This window comes from Drosophila yakuba, chromosome 3L, assembly GCF_016746365.2.
Source record: "Drosophila yakuba strain Tai18E2 chromosome 3L, Prin_Dyak_Tai18E2_2.1, whole genome shotgun sequence".
Classification (NCBI taxonomy): domain Eukaryota; kingdom Metazoa; phylum Arthropoda; class Insecta; order Diptera; family Drosophilidae; genus Drosophila; species Drosophila yakuba.
The window spans coordinates 1,735,280-1,760,206 of NC_052529.2; the positions used below are offsets into that span (position 1 = coordinate 1,735,280).

Consider the following 24,927-nt stretch of genomic DNA (forward strand, 5'->3'; position numbering starts at 1 on the left):
AGGAACACTTTTCACTTAAATAAATTTGAATTTTCTTTATAAAACTACATTCTTTAATTGCATAGGCCATACGCCAGCCTTAATCGGGATCGCTACACAGAAAAGCAGCTGGAGTAACTGAAATACTAGTCCCCGCTTAGTTCAGATCTCCACTGTCATGGACACGATCAAGCTGTGGCACAGTGGGCAAGTTCGGTGCCTGGAGATCTCCGTGGGAGCTGCACAGTGGTGGCAGGTGGTGCAGATCCAAATGTTGTTCGTCGGCTGGGTGATGGGTTTTCCGGAGGAAATGCACGCCGGAAAACGGGCATTGCACTCGGGACAGGAGGGTGAGCTTGAAAGATCAGTAGTCCATGAGTATAATGATCCTTTTGACCCTTAACCCCTAACTTACCTATCAGGCACTAGAACTCCGCAGGAATAGCAATCCACCTTCTCGCCAACGGTGTCCTCCGGATCGTACTTGGCGAAAATCCCCGCCGCCAGCTCCTCGTACCTTTGAAGGGTAGCCTCCGGCAGATGACCTTGTTGCTCCAACTTCATGAACGCCTTGGAGCAGGTGCCGAAGGCCCGATCCGCACAGCTAGCCAGAGCCAGTAGGCTGTAGATATGCTCCGGGGGCAGGACGTCCTCGTAGTCGCGCAGCCTCACCGCCGTGACCACTGCACTGTGGATGATCCCGAATCGAAGCTGCCTCTGCGCCAGGAGCATAAAGTGGTAGGCCTCAGCACAGTGCCAGAGCCTCTCGATGGCGGCCGCATCCTCCAGGGCAATGGAGTCCAGTAGAGTGTTCCTGCCGCTGGCGTAGTCGATCTCCGGCGTGGCCACCGCCTTGAGGTGCTCCTCCGCCAGCAGAGCAGCCAGCACGTACAGCTTCTTGATTCTCAGCAGAGGAGCCCGCTTCTCCTGCTCCCGTTCCGCCATTTGGGAAAGCAGGCGCGCTGCATCTAGATGGCGACCTGCATTCCTCTGCATCTCGATGGCTTCTTTGAGACGTCCCTCCTGGAGCAACTGAGCCGCGTGCTTGGCTATGAGCGTTTGCACCTGGGGCAGCTGGAACCGCTGGGCCAGCTCCACAGCCTCGCCCCACTGCCGGAGATTCACGCAGGTGGAGACGGCGGCCTTCTGATCACCGAAACGTAGATGAGCTTGAACTGCCTCGGTACACATGCCCACGGAGGCCAGCATCTCGGCCAGCTTCGGAAGCAGTGGGCTCTTCTCCGGTAGCCGTTCCACACACTTTTCCAAGTCGTCAAACTGCTCTAAGTGATACAGAGCCTCCATGTAGCCCTCCAGATAGTGGGACTTCTCGTAGTACTCCCTGGCACTCTCCCAGGAGCGCAGGTTGGCGAAGTGGTGGCCAATCTCCCGCCAAGCGATCTCCATCTGCTGGTCCGACACGCCCGATCCTCCCATCCTGTATAGCTGCACCACGCGAAACCAATCGCAAAGGGTCATGCGCAGCTCTATGGCCAGATCCCGACGATCTGCGTCCAGGTAGAGCTTCTCCGCCTCCTCGAACTCTCCGTAGAAGGCTGATATCTCCGCCCTCTGAAGCTCCTTTGAGTGTATGGTGCGCAGTCTCTTGACCAACTTGATGCCCGGGTAGTGGGCACAGCGCACGAAGGCGTTCTCCGCCGTCTCCAGTTCCAGTTTCTTCAGGGCAGACTCTGCCAGCAGGCGCCAGAGTCTCGGATGCGGGTTGTCCTCGATGAACTGCTTGGCATCCTCCAGTCCCACGTGCTCCAGCAGATCGTCGGTATCCCGCAAGGACTTTACCCTCAGTTGGATGACATGCGACGAGTTTTGCAGCTCACCCACGCTGATGATGTCGTCCAACAGTACACTGGTGATCTCCAAGTCCTCGAAGGTGCAAATGTAGCCGGAGCAGGATACGGGCTCCTCGGGATCATTGCCCCGGAAGATGTACATGCGCGTTTTCTCCATCAGAGCCAGCAGCAGTGGGTTATCCTTGGCCCAACTCACCGCCCAAACGTCCTTGCGCTCGACCCGACTGAAGTTGAGTTGCGTCTCCCTGTTGTCGTCCAGGTCGAGCAGTGTCATCACTCCCATGTGGTCAATAATGGCAGCTCGCCTATGTAAGGAGAATAAATTGTACAAGTTTGCAGGGAGTAAGGAGTACTACCCACGTGGAATTGCAGTTGATAGCCATCTTGTAGACCTTGGAGTTCATGAGGTGACGGTTCCTCAGTGCCACGTTGGCTATGCTGTACTCGTTGATGGCGCCGGATTCCCTGGCCACAAGAAGCAGCTTCTCGGAGAGAGCCAGGGCACAGACTGGGTCACTGATTCCCCGCTGCGTGGAGTGACCATCGCCACTGCTACTGCTCAGCATCAGGTCCTTGGCCATCTCCACTCCCGTGGGAGTGTCGTCGATGTGGAAGCGCTTCTCCTTGCGCGCCTTGACGTTGTGCAGGGTGGAGGCACTCTGAAAGGAGCCCAATGGGTAAGTGGTAACCGGATTGATGACTCAAATTACGCACCTTGGGAGTGTGGTAGTGCCAAATCAGAATCTCCTCCTGGGAGGCTATGGCCACATAGCTCGAGTTGATGCCCACAAAGCAGGGTCTAATATCCGTGTACTTGGCTAAAAAAAACTGGGATTAGTCTCGAACATCATCATCTCTGGCGATCAACTTACAATCCACGGTGGTTCCAATGGAATTGCAGAGGAGCAACTGGTAAACCCTGTCGTCCGCAGGATTACTTCGATTCTCCAGGGTGCTCAGCGCAATCTCCTTGATGTTGCTGCTGACACACTCCACACCCAGGACGCAGTGCTCACTGCTGGACGCCAGGCACAAGGTGGGCTCCACCTCCTTAAGGAAACTCTGATTGGAGACGGTGTTCCAGAAGGTGATGACGCTCATGGGCGAATCCCTGGTTGCACTGCCGCTGTTCAGGAACACCACGGTCTTCTCGAAGTAGCACCAGATGTAGTCCGGTCGGATGTTGGCGAAGTAGATGAACGAATCCACGGCCATGGCGATGCGTAGGGATTTGCCCTCCCAGCTGAGCGAGGTGATGTCGTTGCCAGGAACCTTCAACGTGCGGTAGATCTTGCCCAGAGGCGAGTAGAAGCCCACCTGGTTGGAGTCACGCTGCGAGGTCGGACCCACCGCGTCCATGGTGGTTCCACAAATGGCCAGCACAGTGCCGTCATGGTTCCACTTGGCGTCCACATTGCGCATCCCAGTGTCGAAGATTGCGGGCGCTTAAAGACAAGTGGTTTAGTTAGCAGCACCTAGAAGTTACATTTTCTCCTACCATCATCATTTTCATTCCTCATGATCTGCACCCTGCCGTTCTCATAGCAAATGGCCAGAACTGGTCGCTTGCGACTCTGGGGGATCCTGCCACTGTACCAGCAGATGCTGGCTATGCGGTGACCTCTGGAGGAGGAGCCGCCACTTATGTTCACGCACTGGATGTGTAGCTTCATCTGGAGCACAAAACCGAAGTAGGTAAGCATGCAGGATTATCAAGTACCACCTTTGACTTACAGCAAAGTTCCCCTGGTTATCGTACAGATGGCACTCCCCGTTGGCCAAGGCAAACAAGATGAGCCGATTATCCGGACTCCACTGCACGCCAGTCAGATGAGTGCCCTTCAGCTCCTTGCCAAAGATGCGGTTGCCATCCACAGAACCCACTATAATCGCTCCATCCTCGTAGACGATGCAGATGCGCGATCCATCCGAGGTCCAGCTCATGCTGGCCACCGTGGACTTCTTTCTGTCGTTGGTCATCTCCTCGTACCAGGATCCCTTGTACAGCATCCACACCATGATCACCCCATCCGTGTCCGAGGAGGTCAGCTTCTGCTGCGCATCGTTCCACGTGACCACGCGCACCGACTCCTTGTGACCATCTAGGGTTTGGTTCATGGACAGATTGGAAACGGCGGCCAGGCCGCCTTTGTTCTGGCCATTGGGAGTAGCTGGAGATTGGCATAAATGGTAAGGGTAAAGTAATGTAGATAATGAATGAAAGTATCACTGATCGTGGTACTCACCCTGGTCCAGTTTCAGGACCTTCAGCAGGCCATCCGTCCCGGCCACTGCGATGTAGCCCTCCTCCTTGTTCCAGGCTATGCAGTTGAGCTTCACATTATTGGGTATGGCTATCTGCGGGAAGACCTTGTAGACCACATGAAGGTGCCTTAAATGAAGCCTACCTTTTTGCTGAGATAAACGAACATCTTGGTGTTGCAAGTGCACTTGGGTTCTATTTAAGTTCTTTTCAATGTTTGGCAGTAAAACTAAATGGTTTCCATGGTGATCCCAACTCCAGTTTGTATTACGGCCACGCAGCTCTCAGCTGGCTAAAACCCAAGCCTGTTTTGGGCCCATAAAGTGGTTTAATTGGTATTGGTGGCAAGTGGCAGTGAAGCACCTGCTGCCACCTGTTGCTATCGAAGTACCTGTGTGTTATCGAGGGCGCACCATTTAAAAAAACGAAGTGTGAAAAATAAGAAACGTTTTTTTAACAGATTCAAATGTGTAATTATGTCAAAATAACAGACAATATACAAAGCTCCTTAAAAGCCATCGTTAGTAACTTAAAGATTGTGTTTTATGGCATCAAAAAAAATAAAACCTTTCCATTATTACACCGTATCGGTTTTTAAAACGTTTTAATCCAGTTGCATTAACTTATCGGACAAATAAGTCGGAATTAAGTCATAAAGATTAAATTAAACTTAAGTGGACTGTAATAATAACTAAGATAATTTCCTAGTTGTGCAAATTCCGTAATTTTCCAGAATTACAGCATAATTTGCCCCATATAAATTCTATTTCTAACATTTAAATTAAATTCAGTTAAATCACAAGGCACGCAGGTGGATATCAGGCTAGTCGAATACCCCTCTTTAGCAATTCGTGGGTCAGCTTGGTGCCCAGAAACATGTAGACTAACAGGATGATGATGGACTCGGAATCAGACCGATCTTCTGGCCGGAGGAATATGTTTACCATACCGGTGAGAACGTTGGCCACCAGGAAGAATGTCAAACCATTTTTGTTCAGAGCCTGGCTAATCGTAAACGGAACAATGGATCCGCCCCTTTTCTTGGCCACAACTTCTCCCGATAGAAGACCCTTTTCCTGATCCTCCAAAGCATTCGGTTCCCACGGCATTATGCTGTTGATCGCAAAGTCTATGGCTCCGAAACTGACCCACAAAGTGGTGCTCCCGATGGCCAGCATCCATATGACATAGCCCAGATTGCAGGTCACTCGGGAGATTCCAATTTCGTAGGCACTGACGACGAACAAGGTCCACAGGATAATCACCAGGCAGAACAGACGCCTCAGCTTCCGGACAAACTCGGAGTAGCTCAGCACACTCTTCGCCACCATCCAGCGGTTAACATAAATGGAAAGCAAGAACAAGCCAACGAATCCCGGCAAGGAGACCAGACCTTCGCGATTCGCATTGAAGAAGCTGGAGCGCTCAACTTCATCATTCATCACATAGTCGGACACGCCAAGGACGCTCAGGCCAAACTGGTGGATCACCAACAGACCTGGAAGAGCAACTATTTAGTACGAAGATTGGAGAAAGAAGCATCATGCTCTCGTACCGAATCCCAAGGGCAGCAAATGGAGATCTTTGCGAGCCAGAATGCTGACCAGCGCGCCGAGGAACTTGGTGAAACCCAGGGTGAAAAAGGCATTCAGATGCTGGCCGTACTCATGGGCATCCTGTCCGTAACCCAGCGTCAGAATGGACACCGTGCGAGCCAGTCCCAGCAGGATGAGCGGCAGGGCGGAGTAGAGCACACTCCGGCGGAGATCGGACCAGTGGCGAGTCCTCCGCGACACCATGGCCATGGTGAAGACAAACAGACCGATGCCGGTATCCATCAGCTTGGCTCCGAACTGCCTGCTCTTGCGGAATGGCCTGTAGAAACTCCCGAAGTCGATGGCCAAAATGCAGACGGCGGTGATCAAGTGGGTCAGAGCACGAAGGATGGACAAGCACACGGGTCTATTGCCACCCAAGTCGAACTGACCGCGGGTGCGAGCACGTTCCAGAGCCTTGCTTGTGCGCAGAAACCACAAGGTGGCCACGAGCATCACTATTCCCATGTAGCCACTGTAGTCCACGGCCACGGAGACGAGCAGAATGCAGGGCAGGATGACCAGGACGAACTCCATGGCATAGCAGAGATCGGGAGAGCCATGAAGCCGCAGCTTTTGGCACACCACTCGCGCGAATAGAATGCACCACAAGGTGGATAGGATCAGCAGCAGAGACTCGCCGCTCTGGACCAGGGTTCCCCACCAATCCCAGTCGGAGACTTGGAGGAGGTCCAGTCCCAGGCGCTGCTCAAGGGTTCGGTTCGCCGGATTTGGATGCGGACTCGGGCTCACATCGGGAATGGGTTCCGCTGCCGCTCGACTGTCCATGGCGACTGGCGACTGGCGACGGGATACCCCTTGGACTCAAGCGTCGGTGGCCTGATAAAGGCTGCACTTAATCTGCCCGTTGATAGTCGCCACTTATCGGAGACCGGGAGATAGGCATAGTCATAGCCGATCGATTCGGAGCTTCAATAAAAAGCACGAAACTCGAAACAAAATTCGTTAAAACTTCAAACATCGGAATGTCGCTGATAGAAACTGAAGTATTTCGCCAATGAATCGAAGCATTCCATTGGATCGCGCAGGCCGCGCAGTGATAAAGAAAACCACTCACTCATTTACTATTTTGACCAATTGTGTCACTACTAAAGCCCTTCAAGATCAGCGATTAACAATTTGGTAACTCCTTGCTTGGTTTTTTTCTCCGTGTACTTGTGCGTAAATTCCTATCTATGCTCTGTTTACTTTATTTAACAGTCGAAGACCTTGGCTACTGATAAATTCAAACCACATTTTGCGTTTTGGGGCTGATATAGTGTAGTGAATCGACTGGAATTAATGAGCTAAAGTATGAGTTGCTAAAAATGTGCCCTAAAATTTACATTTTTAGTTTATATTTGTTTGACTGAAAATTATTTGGTGCACTTTTGTTGAATCTGGCGGCTGCGACATTTACTTCTTTTCCTCTATTCTCAATTATAACTTTTATTTTAGTAATTTAGCAAACATTTATTTATTTGTAAAAGTCATTTTTTTAGACTTTAAACTGACAACAGTGTTTGAATCTCGCGCCAAATGAATCGATTGACACGTTCGATAGCTACCCAATCGACGTCGAACAAAATCGGCCAGTCTGGCAGCGCCCGAGCAGTTGGTATTTTTTAGTGCTTTCGTTGGATTAAAGAAAAAGAGGCTCGTCTGCGGTCGCAAAGTGATAAAACCGCAAAAAAGTCAATAAAATGTTGTTTATCCAGCAAATAAAGTGTGCTGCCTCCATGTCGGATGTCTAGTTAAACCGCTCGCGACCTAGTCAGCTGGAACTAAAGTTGGGGCAGTGCCAGTGCGGGTGAGTATTTTCATTTTTCCACTTTGACGGCACGTGTTACGTTATTTTCCATTTACTACTCCATAAGTTGTTAATTAAAGCTGGTTGAGCAAAGTGTTAATTGCAAAGCAAGCTAATTTACTAATTAAAACCTAATCACGGTGTCTGGGGGTTCAGTTCAGTCCGCTAACGTGCCCATTACGTGTGTAGATTTGTTGTGCTTTTGCACTCCGTGACGTCATGGGGCGTTGGACCAATCGGAATGCGGCTTTCGAGGGGCTTGTCCACCGATGACGTAGGCAACAGCCGACGTCTAGTCGGGAAAATTGATTTCTATTGCTTGTGCAGCGAACCACGTGAGCTGGCCACGTTTGCACCCATGCACCCACTTTCCCCCCTCCGATCGCCGTGCGACGAGTATACGCCGTGTGTGCCCTTCAATTCGATGGATATACTCATTCAATAGCCAACTTTCGACGCGGCGAGATCGCAAAATACGGAAGCAAATAGAGTCACTTGTTTTCTAAATATTGCTGCTGGCAGTGCGGTGCACATTTACGTAACTAATTGCGGGCAAGTGCTAAGAATATTATATGTTTGCATAGGTGTGGCCGAGTGTCAACGGTGCACTTCGAAAAATATTTGTGTCTCTCAATCCAGTCTAGAATTTGCTGTAAATAAATCTATCTGCAAGTGAAAGAAAACTCTGAAAGTAAAAAAACATTTTCTAGAACTTAAAGTATTTGATTCGCCTGAAAAGCTCCTTAGTTCCTCTATCAACAACTCGAGTATGTGCACATTATAATGAATGCAACTAGAAGATTAAACAGCGCCCGGCGCCAGTGGAGCTTGCTAATCGAGTGACCTTTGACCCGGCCTGACTGAGAAATTCATTACATGTTCAGTAACCCGCAACTGCCCCCTTTTGCAGTGCAATTGGCAATCGGCTTATCAAAAACATCGCACACCCAGCAATTAAATGCAATCACAACAAAAACACGCCTTATCAGCAGTCGCAAATATTTCAGCCATCGTTTTGGCTGGGAAATCAAGTCGTACGATACGATATCGCTGTGATAAGCGAGCTATTTCAGGTCCACAGGTCGTATGCGTAATTTAATTTATGCATGTAGGTGCAAAAGTTGAGTGAACCTTTGCACCCCTGATGTAATCACTTATTGTAGTGCAATTCACTCGAATTACACCATTTGCAGCATAAAGCGAATTGCGAATGACGGAATCGCACTCGTTCACTTATTCACTTCAAGTGCAACTCTGAATCAGTGACTGAAATTACAGGCCAATAATAATACGCTTGTTTACGACGGCTTTAATGGGTTCTACCAATGCACGCACACTCCCACTTTGTGCATATAAATTCATATATGTAGGTAAACAAGAATTGCACATCAAGGAAATACAACTCATTATCACGCTGGGCGGTGGCCAAGTCGAATTTAGAATACCCTACGCTGCCATGAGCTTGAATTTTGTCGTAAAGTCTATCTGCGACTTGAGTCATTAGTCCTCGCTCCAATAAACTCATAATTGTTTTTATTTAGGGGTACTTTAACCACACCCTAGGGTTTATATGCCCTAACCCAGCCAATACTTCTCTTCTTAAGGCCATCAGTCTGCCAATGGCAACACTTTCGTTTGTGGGCCAACCACTCATCACATGCATATACATACATATATGAATATTTTTTCTCTCTGACATTTGGCTTTAACGAACTAGTCTTGTTGACCAAAATGACTTCATTAACTTCGTTTATATAACAAACACACTCCCCCTTTTTGCTTAATGGATGCAAATATTTAAATGTGGCTCTATTTCGTTTTGTTGGCCTGCTCTTGAGGATGTCGCACCAGCAGCGTCTGTTTTACTTGGTTGCCCCTCAATGGAATATTTTCAATATTTGTTGTGTCTTTAAATAGACCGGCCTATAAGTATGAGCTGAATGACGCCCACACGTGAGATTGCCTATACGAATTGTCTTTGAAAAGCTGAAGAATTTATGTGTGGGATAATTTTGGTGGAACAATTTCCGCCCGTGAAAACGGGACATTGTTGCGTACGTGTACATAATTGTGGGGAAATGGGAGTAAACTGATTCAGCTGCGCGAATCGCTGCTATAATCGCAGCCTTAACAATCCGCAATTACGCTCCGTTCGAGGGCCTCACTAATACTGTACACAATCCGTGAGAATCTGAGTATTTTACAGTGGTTATAGGTTTTATTTCCCTGATCATTACCTTTGCACATGATAGTCCATTAGGTATTTTACGTCTAGTGTAGCACTATCTTTTTTCAAATTTATTGAGATTATTACCAGACAAATTTGTAGTTTTCCACTCTTGATAGAGCAAATTCAAGTGAGGTATTTTCGTGTTCTCGAAATTTTCAAGATTTTGGGCGCTATTTTCAGATTTATGTGTTCGAGCTTCTTCGTGCTTTCAATCTCCCTGATTTATGTGACACTGCGGTGACTGAAAATGGGCTACTTTTCCGACATTAACTTAGAGTATAATTGATTTAGAGAAGGAAAGTGTTTGCAGGATTGGAAGCAGCCATCAACTTGCTTTCCTATACGATTGACCCACTGTGCTGGGCTACATATATCCGTCTGCGGCGAATGCAAATGCGTGTTTTTAAATGCCAAGGCCTGTCGCAACCAGTTCGCAGTTTATTGCACCGAGAAACGTCTAAGGCGGCGTCTAAGCAGCGCCACCCGCAATCCTCCAGTCCACCTCCTCCAGCCCACCACCATCCGCCTCCATCCAATGGACCCCCATTTCCACCCGCCGACCCAGACATCGCCGCTGCCTGCCGGCTTGTCTTATCAGCTATTGGCAATTGGTGCTACTGCTGCTTTGCTGCCATTTGGTCGGTAGATTTACCTAGTCGCATACACCCGTCCACTGGCCAAACTCGACCATACGACCATACGAGCTGAAAGCTCTATGTGCTGTGCGGCTATTTTCACTGCGCTGCCGCGCCTTCGAATCGTTTGATTTTCAGCGTACAGATACATTTTGGCGCTCGTCGTGGTCGGTTGTGTTTTGTGTTTAGCTCGTCGCGCTCGGTCCTGCTCTTTCGATCGATTTCCCTCTCTTTCGCCGCAAACTGTCGTCTCTTGGGGATTTGAAAATATTTAAACAAGTGTTATCAGCAGCCATAAACAACAATCGAATACAAAAAGTGAGGGGACGAGTATGCAATGTCAAACAACTCATCAAACAGCATTCATCGCAGTCATCAGAGTTATCGCAATAATCGCCGCTATCGCAAACTGTCCCTTGTAATAGAAGCTATCGTAAATTATCCCTTTTAATTCTTCGAGGGCTTTCGTTTTGCCGATTTAGTCGAGTGTTCGAGCAAGTGGGTAGGCAAATATTGTTCGATCAGCCCACCAAAGTGCTTTCCATATCTTATCTGCGATTTCGGGTAACATAACAGTTTATGGGCCGTGTATCGATGGTGGCCTATCAGCTATCAGCAAACAGTGCCTAACAAAGGTACACAGCCATAAACAGGCGTATATAAAACAATGTTGGACTGCCGACTTTGAAAAGTGTCGCCGACTAATTAGAAGAGCTGATAACCAGATGAATCCGGAAAGCGGGGAAACTGTGGAAAGTTTACGAACGTAAATGTCAATCAGCGCAGAATCTAAACAAATCGAATAGATGTAGTCACCCAGTGCACTCGGTCATTAGGCTCTTATCACCGTTCCGAGCACTTGACCTTGTCGCAGGGATCGCAATCGGCAGTTGTGGATCCAGTAGCTTACCATAATTTATGTATTCAGTTTCTGGGCTCCGCTCACGACCCATGCGATAAGCAGTTGGCGTCAACAAGCGTTTCTGTGTGAGAGTGGGAAGAGGGCTCGACCACCGGCTCCGAGTGGGAATCCAGCCCCCCAACGGGCCAGGCGGGTACAAAGTCAAACAATAGCCAAACAAGTGCCCGAGCACGGCGTACTCGTGTATGTACACAAGTCCATTTCAGATCATATCGCCGGGCAGGTCCACATGGAAGTGCGAATGACAAACATGGAACTGCGGGGAGTGGGTATACTATGGATCTGAGTCGTTGGTGGTTCTTCCCAGTCTTCCAGCTTTATCTTTGATTGCTATCGTGAAATGATTTTATGGTTATTGTATTGAAATATTGTTTGGCCCTACACTGGAATACCTTGGCTGTGGCGTTCGCTTTCTGACAACTGATAAATAAAATGAAGTGAAATGAAATACGCGCCTAAACATTAATAAATGATGTAATGAGTTTCTACCAAAATCAATAAATGGTTTATGGTGCATTGTAAAGCATCTTTTTATGGCTCTTTATCATCATATCATAATTTAAGCGTCTTGTCGTAGGCGAAATTGATTGAAATTAAATTTATTGTTCAATTTATGGCGAAACCTTTGAACTTTACCCCCAATGTATACATCCCATTATTATGCAATTATTTTCCAAGACGGACTGGCTTATCTAATCTGCGTTCTGTTGCGTTGCAGGCAGCATGACCGAGGGCAAGAACTTACCCCACTCCAGTGCGGATGTGCCGTTCCGCAGCAAGGAGCTGCGCAAGCAGTCGCTCATCCAGCACACCGGCCTGGTCGGAGTCATCGATGAGGGCACCAAGACCATCGGCTTCTCCATCTACACCACGCCGGACTTCAAGGAGATCGCCGCACACCGGGTGGAGCTGAGCGTGATCACGCCCCAGGATGGCTGGTACGAGCAGGACCCGCTGGAGATGATGGCCTCGATCAACAAGTGCGCCGAGGAGGCCATCAAGCAATTGCCCGAAAACGGTTTCTCCGCCAGCGACATCGTCACCGTGGGCATTACCAACCAGCGCGAGACAACGATCGTCTGGGATGCGGTCACCGGCAAACCGCTGTACAATGCGCTCCTGTGGAAGGACATCCGCACTAGCACTACAGTGGAGCAGATCGTGGCCAAGGTGCAGGATCCGAACCACTTTCGCAGCAGCACGGGACTGCCCATCTCCACGTACTTCTCGGCCCTCAAGATCCGCTGGCTGCGGGACAATGTTCCCGAGGTGCGGCAGGCCATCCGCGAAAGGCGTTGCAAGGCGGGCACAGTCGACAGCTGGATCGTCTGGAACTTGACAAACGGTAAGGGAACTGGGAACATTAGGATTTAAACATATTTAAACTTACTTAGCTTAATTGGTTTTGTGTCTCTGCAGGAGCTCTCCACATCACGGATGTGACGAACGCCTCCCGCACTCTGCTCATGAATCTGGAAACGCAAGCCTGGGATCCCGTTCTGCTCAAGACGTTCGGCATCAGGGAGGAGATGCTGCCCGCCATCCACAGCTGTTCGGAGGTATTTGGCAAGATCACATCGGAGCGAAGTCCGCTGCGTGGAATGACCCTGAGTGGAATAATGGGCAACCAGCAGGCCTCGCTACTGGGCCAGATGTGCGTGAAGCCGGGCCAGACGAAGAACACTTACCGGTCCGGCTGCTTCCTGCTCTGCAATACCGGAGACAAGCCCGTCTTCTCCAGGCACGGTCTGCTCACCACCGTGGCTTACAAGCTCGGTCCACAGGCACCGACGATCTACGCCATTGAGGGAGCTGTTTCGGTGGCCGGACATGCGCTCTCCTGGCTGCAAAACAAGGTGCGTATCCTGCCGGACTCCAGAGATGCCGAGAAATATGCGGAGATGGTGCCCACATCGGGAGACGTGTACTTCGTGCCCGCCTTCACAGGACTATATGCACCCTACTGGCGGCAGAATGCTCGAGGCATCATCATTGGGCTCACGCAGTTCACCCGTAAGAATCACATAGTGAGGGCTGCACTGGAGAGTATCTGCTTCCAGACGCGCGACATCCTGGAGTGCATGCACCAGGAGTGCGGTTACGAGATAAACAAGCTCCATGCTGACGGCAAGCTTACCACGAACAACCTGTTGATGCAACTGCAGGCGGACACCATTGGTATGCCCGTCTTCCGCTCCCAGCTAATGGACTCCACGGCCTTCGGAGCTGCCATGTGCGCAGCCCAAGCAGATGGTGTCAATCTCTGCCAATTCGAGCCCGAGAAGCGATACTACGAGAACGTGCACTACGACACGTTCCTGGCCACCACCACGGATGTAGAGCGCAAGGAGCGTTACGGCAAGTGGAAGCGGGCGGTGGAGCGCAGCCTGGGATGGGTGATCAAGCAGAAAAAGACGCGGGAGTACACGGAGGAGAACTACCGCATGATGTCCTCGCTGCCAGCGAGCATCTTCCTCATCAGCAGCTTCGCCATGCTGGTGCATTCCCTCGCTGCGAGTGGCCAGTAAATGCGACTGCTGCATGACACTTAGATCGATTCTCGGTTGTGATAGTAACTATATGTCCGGATTTCGTTTGGATCTTACACACACTCTGTACATAGTCCTCAAAGGACAATGGGTGGTTGAACGTGCTTTAAACCCTGTAAATAGCAGCTGGTCTCTGGACTAAGCTCCGTACTACTTTAAGTATCCTGTAGCCTGACTATCTTAACGTGTTTTCGTTGCATATTCTGTACGTCTTAGCCGTAGTTTCATTGACGTTGGCTGGATTTCCGCGCGCCACGCACGCCCATATCAGCGGAATTGTATATAGCCAAAGTGCAAACGACATTTCTAATTTAAGTAGGTTCCGTACTCGTATGTGTATGTATATGTAGTGATTACGCCCCTTAAACAATAAACACAAATAATACGAATCGAAACTTGGCGTCTAAATGCGAATTACCAGAAACTTCAGTGCAGTATTTGCGAGATCGCTGATTAAGCGGCTATTTATTAGGGCGATTGTGCGTAGATGCGGTGGGCCAAAGTCGAAGATGGTATACGCTAGGAAAATTAGAAAGTTGTGTGCAAAATAAGCTATAACATGAAAATTCTTTGAGCTTCCACTTCCAGCTAGAAACTCATTGAATTCGACATTAAAAGTAAGCTGAACTGATTCGTTTACGAATTGTAAGAACCAAAACACTTGTACCCTTACCTAGAGTATCACTTTGTGCAATCTCACTCGATGTGGGGTATGTTCCAGTATCAGTTTCGTTATCTTGGAGCGGAAATGTCAGTTATCAGTTAAATATGACTAAGGTAATCGATTGATTAATAGCTCGGTGGGTGTGTTTGTTATTGGAGGAGCTGGTCTCTAAACGTTCTTAAGACTTTTAGGTGTGTCCGGGCTAAGGAAACTGCTATCGAGTTACTAAAATAGATGGAACCCATGGACTAATTAAAGCGTTTTTACTGCTGATTGTGAAATTTAAGCTATCGTTTATATTTGTACATAACCGTTGAGATAATGCCTTAAACTAAAAGTCAGTGATTGAATTTATTTGAAACCCATTCATCGAATTTATTGTGCGGCAAGTTATGTATTGGTAACATCAGGGTACCAAACATATCAATGGAGTATTGAAGTACCTGTGGTGGCCACCCACTGTGCGATTCAAATTTGAATAGGGAAAACCTCTGGGAAAACCTCGAAAAGGGTTGAAGGCAGTGGTCAATCAAGCATAAAATCCAAGCTAGAAATACTAACATTCCCGAAATATGCATAGTCCACGCCCCTTTGAGACCTTTGCAAGCAGAGCTAGGCTAGCGAGTACCCACTGTACTTCCTTCAGCCGGGATCTCATTTAAATTGGCTCCACCGATTACCTCAACTCAAACACTCACTCATAAAAATGGATTCTCACCTGGCCAGATTGCGAGCAGCAACAACAAGTGGTCGTAATCGTTGTTGCTTTTGCTGGTGTTATCCAGGTAGTCGCTCAGCAGGAAAAAGGCAAGGTAAGGTAAGGTAGGGAAGGTAACGAAAACAAACGCTCACCTTTGGCAGCAACAACAACCAAATTGATTTTCCCTGTTCGTCTCTGAAGAATTTTCTGAATCAGTGCAGCCAGCAGCAACAACAACTAGAACCGGAATCCGTTTGAAGTTGAAGCGCGCGCAACACACACGCACACACACACACACACACAGGTAGCAACTTCGGACTGGAGTTCGTTCGAATGTGTGGGTGTGAGTTGCAAGCCACTTCGAACTCTGCACTGGAAAAAATAGATATGCTCTCGTCATGAAAATGCTTTTTTTAATTCTTGAACTGAATAAGAGATTCGACCATAAAACTAACTTGACTTGGAGAATTACTTTGGAAAGGATAAAAAAACCCTTAGGATCAGCCATACGATTTCTTGCAGTGTAAGTTCGATCTCCGAAGTTCGAAGAGATGTGAGTGCGATCGAAGAACCGTCTCTCAGTTGCGTTTGAGCTGCGAGCGTGGTTCGTCGCCTGATCTCCACGCTCTGCGCATCCGAGAATCCGCTCCAAGTCCAAATCCGCGACGGCGTCTTTGTATTCCGAGTGTGTGGCTGCGGTGCCGTGTTTATGTTAATCCAATATTTATACATACAGGCGAAATACTGCAGAAGTAGCAATAAATTCGACCAATTAATTGGAGCTCGGTTTTAGAAGCGTGAGACCCGCGAGCTGAAGACAGTGGAAAAATGAGTGTGCAGCATAAGTGATCGCTGGAAGTGGAAGTTAAAGGGTCGAACCGGTTTTCGGACAACATGGAGTTGCCACCAGCAGCACCAGCAGCAGCAACAACAACAAATGCGTCGGCATCCTTGCAACGTGTCGCCTCGGAATCCAGTCTTGGTCGGGAGCGGGAGCGGGATCGAGAGCAAGCAGCTGCTCCGCCTGGCCAACTGATGGCTCATCACTATCATTACATCCAATATCCGGCGCATTTCCAGCCGCAACAACTTCAGGAGCAGCCGCCCCAGCCCCAGTTGCCCTGCCAGTGCCCGTGTTCTTGCGGCAGGGCACCTCCACCGCCTGTGCAGCCCACCAATCCCGGCCAGAATGCGTCGATGGCCGTGGCCGTGCTGGTCCACCAACAGACGCCCAGTCAACAGGAGCCGGCGAGGAGTTCACCGCTCAAGGCACAGTCCGCTCAGTCCCTGCTCAATCACTCCTACCAGGCGCTCCACGAGGACCACCCTCAGCAGCAGGATCAGCTCCAACTGGACTCCTCTGCCGGAGCCGGCAGCTGTGACTGCGATCTGGAGTGCACCTGCCCGGCTACCGGAGGAAACTCCTCCCTGGCCCAGCACAAGAGGAGCCTGCTGGCCGATGCCATGCTGGGAGCAGACGAGATCACGGTCAGTGAGTCCGACAACAACAGCACCATGATCAAGAAAAAGAAACCACGTTCCGGCGGAGGAGCAGGACAACTTCCGCCAAAGACCCAGCCCACGAATGACAGCTGCAACGACATCTACCACGACACGGAGCTGGACGGAGGGGTAGGAACCGGCGCAGTTGGATCTCCTGGCTCGGGGATCAAGTCCCAGATCCTGGACGACAATCATCGTCCTCCTCTGCCGCCACGCCCACCGCCCAGACCCAGGAGCAATGCCAATGGCTCCATAGGTGAGTTGTTAAATCTACTGAAGATCTTACAGAAAGGATAAGTTAAGTGCATATATTTATGGAAGTTTGCCAATATAAAAGATATAACCAACTCATATATTGGACTTCTAAGGTCTTGCTTAATGATTGCACATGCATTCTATTGAAGTGTTGGCCAATATCAACGACATGGAGATTATTTCAGAAGAATTCTTCACCTTTCTTCATGTCAATGGAAATGTATAGTCATTACCATTCATCGTGATTATTATGTCTTTCAATTGGGTTAGTAACCTTCATATTTACACGAAAGTTGAGTTACTAAAGCCTAACCCTATTACTGAATATAAGAATATGCAAGGGTATTGCCAACTTCGCTGCTGTTTTTTCCACTGACTTGCCATCAGTGCTGCTGCTTTGCTTCCTCCACGCAATGAATCACCCTTCCACATGGTCACAGATTTCGTGACACTGATTTGCCACCCGTTGCGAGCGCAGCTTCCGCTTGGTCGCGGCTTCCTCATCCGCATGTCCTGCGCCTGCGCCGGAGGACGCTGCTCTCTCCGTGCTCTCCAGTTCTGATGGAGCTGGTGCAAAATATTTGCTCGGGGGGTTGGCGCTGTGCTTGTGTCAGTCAGGATTTCAGTTGACACCGTTCCTGTAATTGCAACGCACACTGTAGCGCCACCTCCCAGCTTCTGCTCTCCAGTATCCAGTATCCACTATCCAGTACCAGCACCAGCACCAGCACCCGTCCACGTCCAAGTGCCCCACTCCAGTCGTCTAAGTCCGCGCAGCTGCCTGCGGAGGCACCTCATCCCACATCCGCATCTCTGCCAGCTTCCACGGCTGTGTAGATATTTTTCTGTTTCGCTGCGGAGAAAAAAAAAACGAAGAAAGAGTGAAAAGCGAGGAAAACGTGTTCCGGAATTTCCCAGCTATTCGGCAGCTCCCGGCCAGGATGTGCTCTTAGATTGCAATTCAGCCAATTGGTGGCCACCTTTAACTGCCCGAGGAAACCAAAACTATCCACATATCCACTAACCATGCACGGCTATCCGGTGATGCAGTTCGTGCAGTACAGCATGCCCCCGCCCTGCTCCTGGGTGCCAGGTCCTCCGCCCTCCTCGGGGAACGTGGATGCCCATCATCGCGGCTCTGGTTGGGATTGTACTGCCCCCTGTGGCCACAGCAATTTGATTGATTGTTTACTCCTTTTTTTGCAGCCCATCGCCATGGCGCGGGGATCAAGAAGTACGTGGTCTGGTGCCTCATCTGCGGCGGATTCAGCTGCCTGCTGGGCGTGCTCTTCTTGGGCGTCTACTTCCTGCTCCACTCCTACACCATCACGGTGGGCAACTTCGAAACGGTGCCCACCTTTGTGCCCGCCACCCTGCTCATCCTCACTGGAATCTGCATCATGAGCCTGGCCAGGCGTCGGAATCGCTATAGCTACCTGGTAAGCAGATATTACCTTACCCCTGTAAGCTGCTCAGTTAATACTGTTGATCCACAAATCCATTACAGATAAAGCTGTCCGGAGCCTGTGGCCTGGTCTCCGCCCTAACCTGCGCTCTGGTCACAGTGACCACCACCGTGCTCCACATGAGCCGCCTGCAGGCCTTGAGGGAATGCGAGTATGCTCAAAAGACACGGACGTGCACCTGCTACTCGGACCTCATCGAGTCACAGGTGGACCGAGTGGATAAGGGTGAGTTGTCCCACAGATCCCGATGTACTCGCGACTAATCCCTAACCGCCATTGCCTTTCAGAAGGAGTGCGCCTTGTGTTTGACTCCCTCTCGGACTGCGGCGTTGTCCACGGATCCCTGTACTCCTGCCTGAGAGCCATCTTCGGCCTGTCCGTGGCCGGAGTTCTCATCGCCGTCTTCAGCTGCATGCTGGTGTACCAGCTCCTCAGCCACGAACGCAAGAAGATGTACTGGGAGCAACTGGAGCTGCGCTGCAGATCCCTGTACGCCAGTCAGGCTCCTCCTCCGGCCTTGGGTCCAGGCAGGATGTTGAACTGCAGATGCTGCGAGCAGTGCCACGCCCACAGGCAGCTGACGCTGCCCCTGCAGGCCACCGCCTATCCGTGGGATGAGGCCACGGTTGCCGCCGCAGCAGCTGCCGCCGGAGGAGGAGGTGCAGAGCAGCGATTCTGGGCCACCCAGCCGCCGGGTAACTTCTACTCGCCGAATCCAGGCGGCGAGGATGCGGTGGGCACCTGCAGGAGTGGAGAGCGGGCAGGCGGAGCAGGACGAAGCAGTAGCGGATGGAGCTGGCCTCGGATGCCTTGGCAACGTACCACTCCAGACGCCGGTCGTCGATTTCGCCAAGCTGCTGCCAGTCCGGACTCGCAGTACGGATTCAGTTCGTCCACGGCGGTCCAGGGAGATGGTAACCAGATGCTGATCGAGGAGCCCGTGGTGGCGGCCTACAGTGGAATGCCACCGCCCAATGCTTTGCCCTATGGAGTTTGGGGCCCACCGCCGCCCTACAGCGATCCCAACAGTCCGGCCAGACGTGGCTACTACCAGTATCTGCAGCCAACTGCGTGTCTGGTGGGGAATCAGGGCACTGTCGCCGTGACTCTGACCCAGGAGCCGATGCATCCGACCCTGCAACACCCGCATCCCCAGCAGCAGCAGCAATTGCAGCAGTTGCAGCTGCAGCGGCTCCAGGTGCAATCCGCCACCTTGGAGCGGATGGATGGCCTCAGCAGCGCCGGTAATGTGAGTACTCTAGTGGCCGCCACTCGCTCCTCCGCCTACAAATCAAAGGCCGAGTATGAGAACACGCCGTCTGACAGTGACGGGGGAAATCCCCGGGAGAGAGAACGCTGCTCCAACACGCTGCCCACGCGGAAGCTGAAGAAGCGCTTGGAGGCGGGCACCGGAGCCAAGAGCATCGGTCCGCAGAGTAATCCTGGCCAGCAGCGACCCAATGTCCAGCAGTTGTTCGCCAAACAGGATCAACAGCAGCCAACAGGCCAGGCTAATCCTCAGCAGGCGCAGCCCCAGACGGCTGGGGTGGAGAACAGTGGTTACCAGGACTCGAACGGAGCCATAGCCAAGGACCAGGCGGTGGGAACGGATCCGGCCGAGTCCGAGGTGTATTTCGCCGACGTGAGTAGTTGCTGCAACATGTCTGTGAAGAACGACAGCTACTACGACAACGCCCAGCGGCACCAGGGGCACCACCATCATCACCAGCACCAGCACAGTAATTGCAGCCACAGCAGCGGGCAGAGCAACGCCAACGAGGACTACCTGGCCCAGCGCTTCGGTCGCGGCAGGGAGCACTCCGTCCGGAGTCGTCTGCCCATTCCGCAGACGAGGCGGGAGGACGACTACGAGAGCTCCAACCTGAACATGCCCACGCTGAAGGAGCAGCAGCAGCAGGCGCAGCAGCTGCAGAAGGAGATCTCCCGCCACAGCATGTGCTCCGTGGAGTCGGAGGCCAAGACCGAGTTCACCGACCTCTCGCCCTCCACGCCATGCGGTGGCAATCTACCGCTGCCGCCGCCAGCGAACTTCGCCAGTGATCCGCCGACGGGGCAGCAGTCGCCCAGCTTCGTGGCCTCATTTCCCTACTCCTCGGAGTCGCAGTGCCTGGAGGCGCATCGCCGCTCCACGAAGAACATCCACGAGCTGCTCATCGCCGGCGTGGGGGGATCCTCAGCTGGCGGCGGCGACTCCCACTACGAGGTAATCAACGACCGAGGCAATCCCTACCAGCTGCAGCGATCGCAGCAGGCCAAGCACAAGGCCAAGTCCAAGACGCGGTCGCGGGAGCAGCTGGACATCTACGGCAGCGGAGCTGAGCGATCCGACTGGTCCTCGGATGGGGGTCGCTTGTGAGGCCCCGACGACCAGGAAGTATTCGTCTAGCAGCGGTTTCACCCCCATTATATTCTCTAAGGATGCGGATCTGTTTCGGGAACCAGTGGTGGGACTCTCCAGATCCAACTTCTGCTATATCATTCGTACATCCAGGACAGAGCTGGATACCTCCCATCACTGCCTGTAGAACCACCTTTGGTTTAGAATCGTCGCACTTGTAATGTTTGCCATCCAAAAACGGAACTCTATTCCATTATATGTCCTATATGTCCTATCTCCCAACTATCGAAGGTCCTCGGGGCTGCACACCTTGCTTTAACTACTTTACGCGTATCCTTTGCATAGTTTACTTAGTACATACAAGTATATTACTTATCACATATGGTAGCATTGAATTGAATGTTGACAACTTGTAGCAATGATAATCTATGGATATATTATATACAAATTATGTTATATTTACCTGCGTATTTACATAGTTGCGTATACACACACCCATATACACATACAAATATATGACTAGTTAGTTAAATGTTAGAGCGCCAGTTAAATTTATTAAAGAGTACACCAAGTATAGCCAAACATTTTAACAACAACTTCGGGCTCCTTTCAATGGGATGGCCAAATTGGACTACAAATTGGGATGGAAGCAATGTTTCTTCTCTTCGTAAAGGAGACCCAAGAATCAAAGGAAAACCAAGTTTTAGCTTAAAAATACAATTTGGACTTTAATGACTACGTGAACAAGGTGATGCGTTTCTAAGACTATGGCTACCGGAGCACTCCAATCCATCACTGGGCCATCCGGTGCAGAAGCGTGAAGACAGCGGTGACTCCGAGTCCCAGACTAACCACCGAAGCACCGGCATTCTTGCGATCCGCAATGTTGCCGTGCGGGATCTCGTTCTCGGAGTCATCCGGCTGCGGCTCCGGCACCGCCAGCTCCTCCACGGCCAGCATGGTGGCCTCGTTGATGGTCCGCAGGAGTGGATAGTTCTGGCTCGATCTCTTGGGCAGCCCAGTCACCTTATGGAAGTCGTCGAACGTGTCCTCGTCCAGCTTGCAGTTTCCCAGGAAGTCGTCCGTGTCCACGGACCACACCATCACTCCCGCCAGCCGCTTGGACATGGCGAACAGCACCTTGTTGGCGATGGAACGGGAGCTGTCGTAGGTAACCACGTGGATCTCTTGGGTGAAGACGTTCCGCTCGGACTTGGCCAGCACCTGGCTGGTTTGCGGATCCCACTCCCTCGTCCATCCGGAGGTCTGGTTGCTCAGTGTCTGGCAGATCTCGTTGTAGCCCAGGAAGCCATCCTCCCGCGTGTAGGGTCCCCTGAAGCCAACTCCTTCACTGGCGTCGTTTAGGCCTCCGCCGGCCAATGTCTTGAAGGTGCGTCCGTAGAAGGGCAGGCCCATCACCAGCTTCTCCGGCGGAGCGCCCAGCTTCAGCAGGTAGTCAATGGAGAATTTCTGTAGGGTAAATGATAGGGTTAATGATGTTACCCTTCACTTCCTGATTAGCAACTTAATCTAATCAAGGCTTATTCCCGGAATTCATTCCTTTGCAAGGAACTCGCATCACAGGTGCACTCACCACACTCAGCGGATCATCCGCGGGCGCCGACAGCGGAGAGTTGTAACCCACTCTGTGGTCCCAGCTGCCATGGTAGTCGTAGCACATGATGTGCAGGTAGTCCAGGTAGCGCGAGATCTGCCGCACATTGTAGGCCTCGTCTATGACCTTCTTGGACGCTCCGATAGCGGAGGTTAGCAGCAAGCCATGCTCGTCGAACTCTTCGCGCAGCTCCTTGGTCAGCAGGACGAAGTTCTCGCGATCCGCGGGCTTTCCCTCCCGCTGCGTGGGATACTCCCAGTCCAGATCCAGTCCGTCGAAGTTGTACTTGCGTATGAAACTGGACACCTGCTTGACGAACCTGCCGCGCAGCAGACTGTTGGCCACCAGGATGGAGTAGTTGGCCGATCCCTCGTTCCAGCCGCCGATCGCCAGGCTTACCTTCAGATGCGGATGGCTGCGCTTCAGACCAGTCATTTTCTCGTAGCCACCCTTGCCGTATTCCTCCTTCAAGTCCTGCCAGGGATCTGCAATCAGCAATGGAAACTTTACCATGCGGAAGCCTTTCAATTTGCATACGGCAATAAATCGAAACGGAAACTCACCCAACGACTTGATGGCTGCCTGGGTGATGTCCAGACCCGCGAAGGCGTACACCACATGGGTGCACAGGCTGGGATCGAAGTTGTCGATGGCATAGGCGCCCTGCTCCGGCCGGTACACAGCCCACGTGGAAACGTAGCAAACAACCACCTTGTCGTGCAGGGGTCCTGCGAATAGAAATCGAAAGACGGTGAGCAGTGAGCCACCCCTTTGTGGTTAACCGGTGCGTAGGACTCACCTGTCCTGGCGGCCACCGAAGCCCACAAGCTGCCCGCAATGCTGGCCAGGAGGAGGAGCAGCCACAGCTGCGGTGCTTCCCCACTATATCCGCTCCTCAGCGTCATCTGTTGCGGCTTGGTTTTCTGGGTACGAGGAACCGGAATCGAGAATGGAGAATGAGAATGAAGAATCGAGTTAAGTGCTTTGCGTGGTTGGTGAGCAACTGTGTTGTGACAATTTATAATTCCAATTCAGCTCAATTGCCGTCTTAATTGAACGGGGAAAAGGGAAAGGCACAAGAAGTGACCCATGTAGTTAGAAAAAAGCACGGTATTCTAAAGTCGATGTATGGGTTCACAAGGTAGCTGCATTTTATTATTTCTAGACATTTGTTCACCTTTGGCACCTCAAACTAATGATTCATTGCATGGGTTTATTGAGATTGACATTGGTCAGTCGAATAGTGAAATACAAATAATGCATTTATATTCTAAGGCTAAGCCACACTGCACCATTTCCATTGCTAAATGAAACATAGAAGTTTCTTGAAGTGCATTTAGGCTTGTGGAAGAACTACACACAGTGAGTCACAGCCAATTTATTTCCAAAACCGAAATCAAGACGAATGTAATCAGAGAATCCGCTTTGTTCTTTCCAGATCGCGTCAATCCGCAATCCAGACGAAGTCGTCTGGCCATATTCGAGTGGGTAGTCCAACCTGATTCTCAACTTTCGCCGGTGCGCCCTTAAAAGCTGGTCAGCGAATCTCGGTGCAACGGGCAGAACCGTGAATCATGCTGACCCCAGCTGCAGAGTGTATTTTTACTATCTTTTCCGAGGCGAAACAAGTTAGCCTTGATATCGCGGGCCTGATAACGATCGGCATGAATAGGCACTTAAGAGTTGGTAATATGGTGAGAGCTGGAAAATAGGAAGTGCGCACCGAGAAATGGGTGGAAAACAAAGCTCAGAGCGGTTTCACTTTCCGGCTTTTTCCTCCAAACTTATGCATATTAATTTGCTTCTTTTTTATTGGATTTTTTCTGTTCAGCTCGCCGCTGGCAAACCGGAATTTGGCGTTCATCACGAGATTAGAGCCGAGTCAAAAAAAAAAAAACACGCGGGTACGAAATCGAAATCGAAATGGAGAGGAAAAAACCAGGCCGTGAACCCGAGAACAAACATCAGTTGGGGTGGAGATGGGCTTCCAGAGAAATTGTTGGCCATCTTCGCACTTGGCGGGTTGCGCATGCGCAGCAGAGGAAGTGGGAGCCAATTAACGAGCACACAAGTGCAAACACACGCACACGAGCGGAATAAGCCTCAGGTGACATAAAAACAAGTACGTTCACTGTGTTCCCAAGTAAGTAGCTGCACATAGGGCACATATGTGGATCCGTTAACGTGCCCAGCGTATCGAATTCATACGCTTGGCTCTCTGCTCTGCACTATGTTTCATTACCCGATCTGGAGTTGTTTTTCCGCTTTAGCGACCACGACACTCTTAGCACCGCCCTCGAAGCCAGCTCGCTTATAACTGAACGCGACTCTCCGTCTTCGTTCGTGGCCACAGCCGACAACTGATACATATATTCAGCTCCGTGGAGCCACTCAAGCCGAACCCGATCCACCAGCCCAGCCACATGCCAGTCTACCCCAAAATGCCAAGACGTTGGAGCGGGGAGGAAGTCGCGCTCAGCATAAAAACAACAGCGAAGAGAAATGAACTGAGAGGTGCGAAGAGAAGGCTTTATAAGTGTGAATACCATTGAAGAGACCTGTTATCTTTTC

At 50.8% G+C, this 24,927-nt stretch overlaps 5 protein-coding genes across 10 annotated transcripts; 2 read left to right on the forward strand and 3 right to left on the reverse strand.

Annotated features, from left to right (window-relative positions):
* Positions 1 to 30: 30 nt before the first annotated feature.
* LOC6532436 (WD repeat-containing protein 35) lies at positions 31 to 4,557 on the reverse strand. Its single transcript, XM_002093147.4, has 9 exons — positions 4,199 to 4,557; positions 4,037 to 4,148; positions 3,525 to 3,961; positions 3,289 to 3,463; positions 2,663 to 3,235; positions 2,505 to 2,608; positions 2,151 to 2,449; positions 395 to 2,095; positions 31 to 334 (listed from the first exon to the last, which is right to left on the reverse strand). Exons 1-9 carry the CDS (start codon positions 4,220 to 4,222, stop codon positions 142 to 144), a joined length of 3,618 nt encoding a protein of 1,205 aa, XP_002093183.1. The 5' UTR covers positions 4,223 to 4,557; the 3' UTR covers positions 31 to 141.
* Positions 4,558 to 4,627: 70 nt separating this feature from the next.
* Positions 4,628 to 6,630, reverse strand: LOC6532437 (uncharacterized protein At4g17910). The gene is made up of 2 exons (XM_002093148.4): positions 5,609 to 6,630; positions 4,628 to 5,551 (listed from the first exon to the last, which is right to left on the reverse strand). Exons 1-2 carry the CDS (start codon positions 6,435 to 6,437, stop codon positions 4,872 to 4,874), a joined length of 1,509 nt encoding a protein of 502 aa, XP_002093184.1. The 5' UTR covers positions 6,438 to 6,630; the 3' UTR covers positions 4,628 to 4,871.
* A 649-nt stretch (positions 6,631 to 7,279) lies between these two features.
* On the forward strand, positions 7,280 to 14,589 carry LOC6532438 (glycerol kinase). 3 transcript variants are annotated; one of them, XM_015193864.3, is made up of 3 exons: positions 7,280 to 7,458; positions 11,964 to 12,590; positions 12,665 to 14,589. In XM_015193864.3, the coding sequence occupies exons 2-3, from the start codon at positions 11,969 to 11,971 to the stop codon at positions 13,771 to 13,773; spliced, it is 1,731 nt and encodes a 576-aa protein (XP_015049350.1). In that variant the 5' UTR covers positions 7,280 to 7,458; positions 11,964 to 11,968; the 3' UTR covers positions 13,774 to 14,589. The 3 variants fall into 3 exon arrangements, with proteins under 3 accessions (XP_015049350.1, XP_039230804.1, XP_002093185.1); XM_039374870.2 differs by lacking the exon at positions 7,280 to 7,458 and adding an exon at positions 7,893 to 8,010; XM_002093149.4 differs by lacking the exon at positions 7,280 to 7,458 and adding an exon at positions 10,465 to 10,641.
* A 1,170-nt stretch (positions 14,590 to 15,759) lies between these two features.
* Positions 15,760 to 21,337, forward strand: LOC6532439. 4 transcript variants are annotated; one of them, XM_015193867.3, is made up of 4 exons: positions 15,760 to 16,917; positions 18,123 to 18,355; positions 18,424 to 18,607; positions 18,673 to 21,337. In XM_015193867.3, the coding sequence occupies exons 1-4, from the start codon at positions 16,053 to 16,055 to the stop codon at positions 20,757 to 20,759; spliced, it is 3,369 nt and encodes a 1,122-aa protein (XP_015049353.1). In that variant the 5' UTR covers positions 15,760 to 16,052; the 3' UTR covers positions 20,760 to 21,337. The 4 variants fall into 4 exon arrangements, with proteins under 4 accessions (XP_015049353.1, XP_002093186.1, XP_015049352.1 ...); XM_002093150.4 differs by having other exon boundaries at positions 15,761 to 16,917; positions 18,670 to 21,337; XM_015193866.2 differs by lacking the exon at positions 15,760 to 16,917 and adding an exon at positions 17,536 to 18,057 and having other exon boundaries at positions 18,670 to 21,337.
* A 105-nt stretch (positions 21,338 to 21,442) lies between these two features.
* Positions 21,443 to 24,728, reverse strand: LOC6532440 (probable chitinase 2). Its single transcript, XM_002093151.3, has 5 exons — positions 24,599 to 24,728; positions 23,156 to 23,279; positions 22,920 to 23,084; positions 22,336 to 22,841; positions 21,443 to 22,211 (listed from the first exon to the last, which is right to left on the reverse strand). Exons 2-5 carry the CDS (start codon positions 23,259 to 23,261, stop codon positions 21,534 to 21,536), a joined length of 1,455 nt encoding a protein of 484 aa, XP_002093187.1. The 5' UTR covers positions 23,262 to 23,279; positions 24,599 to 24,728; the 3' UTR covers positions 21,443 to 21,533.
* Between the last annotated feature and the right edge of the window lie 199 nt (positions 24,729 to 24,927).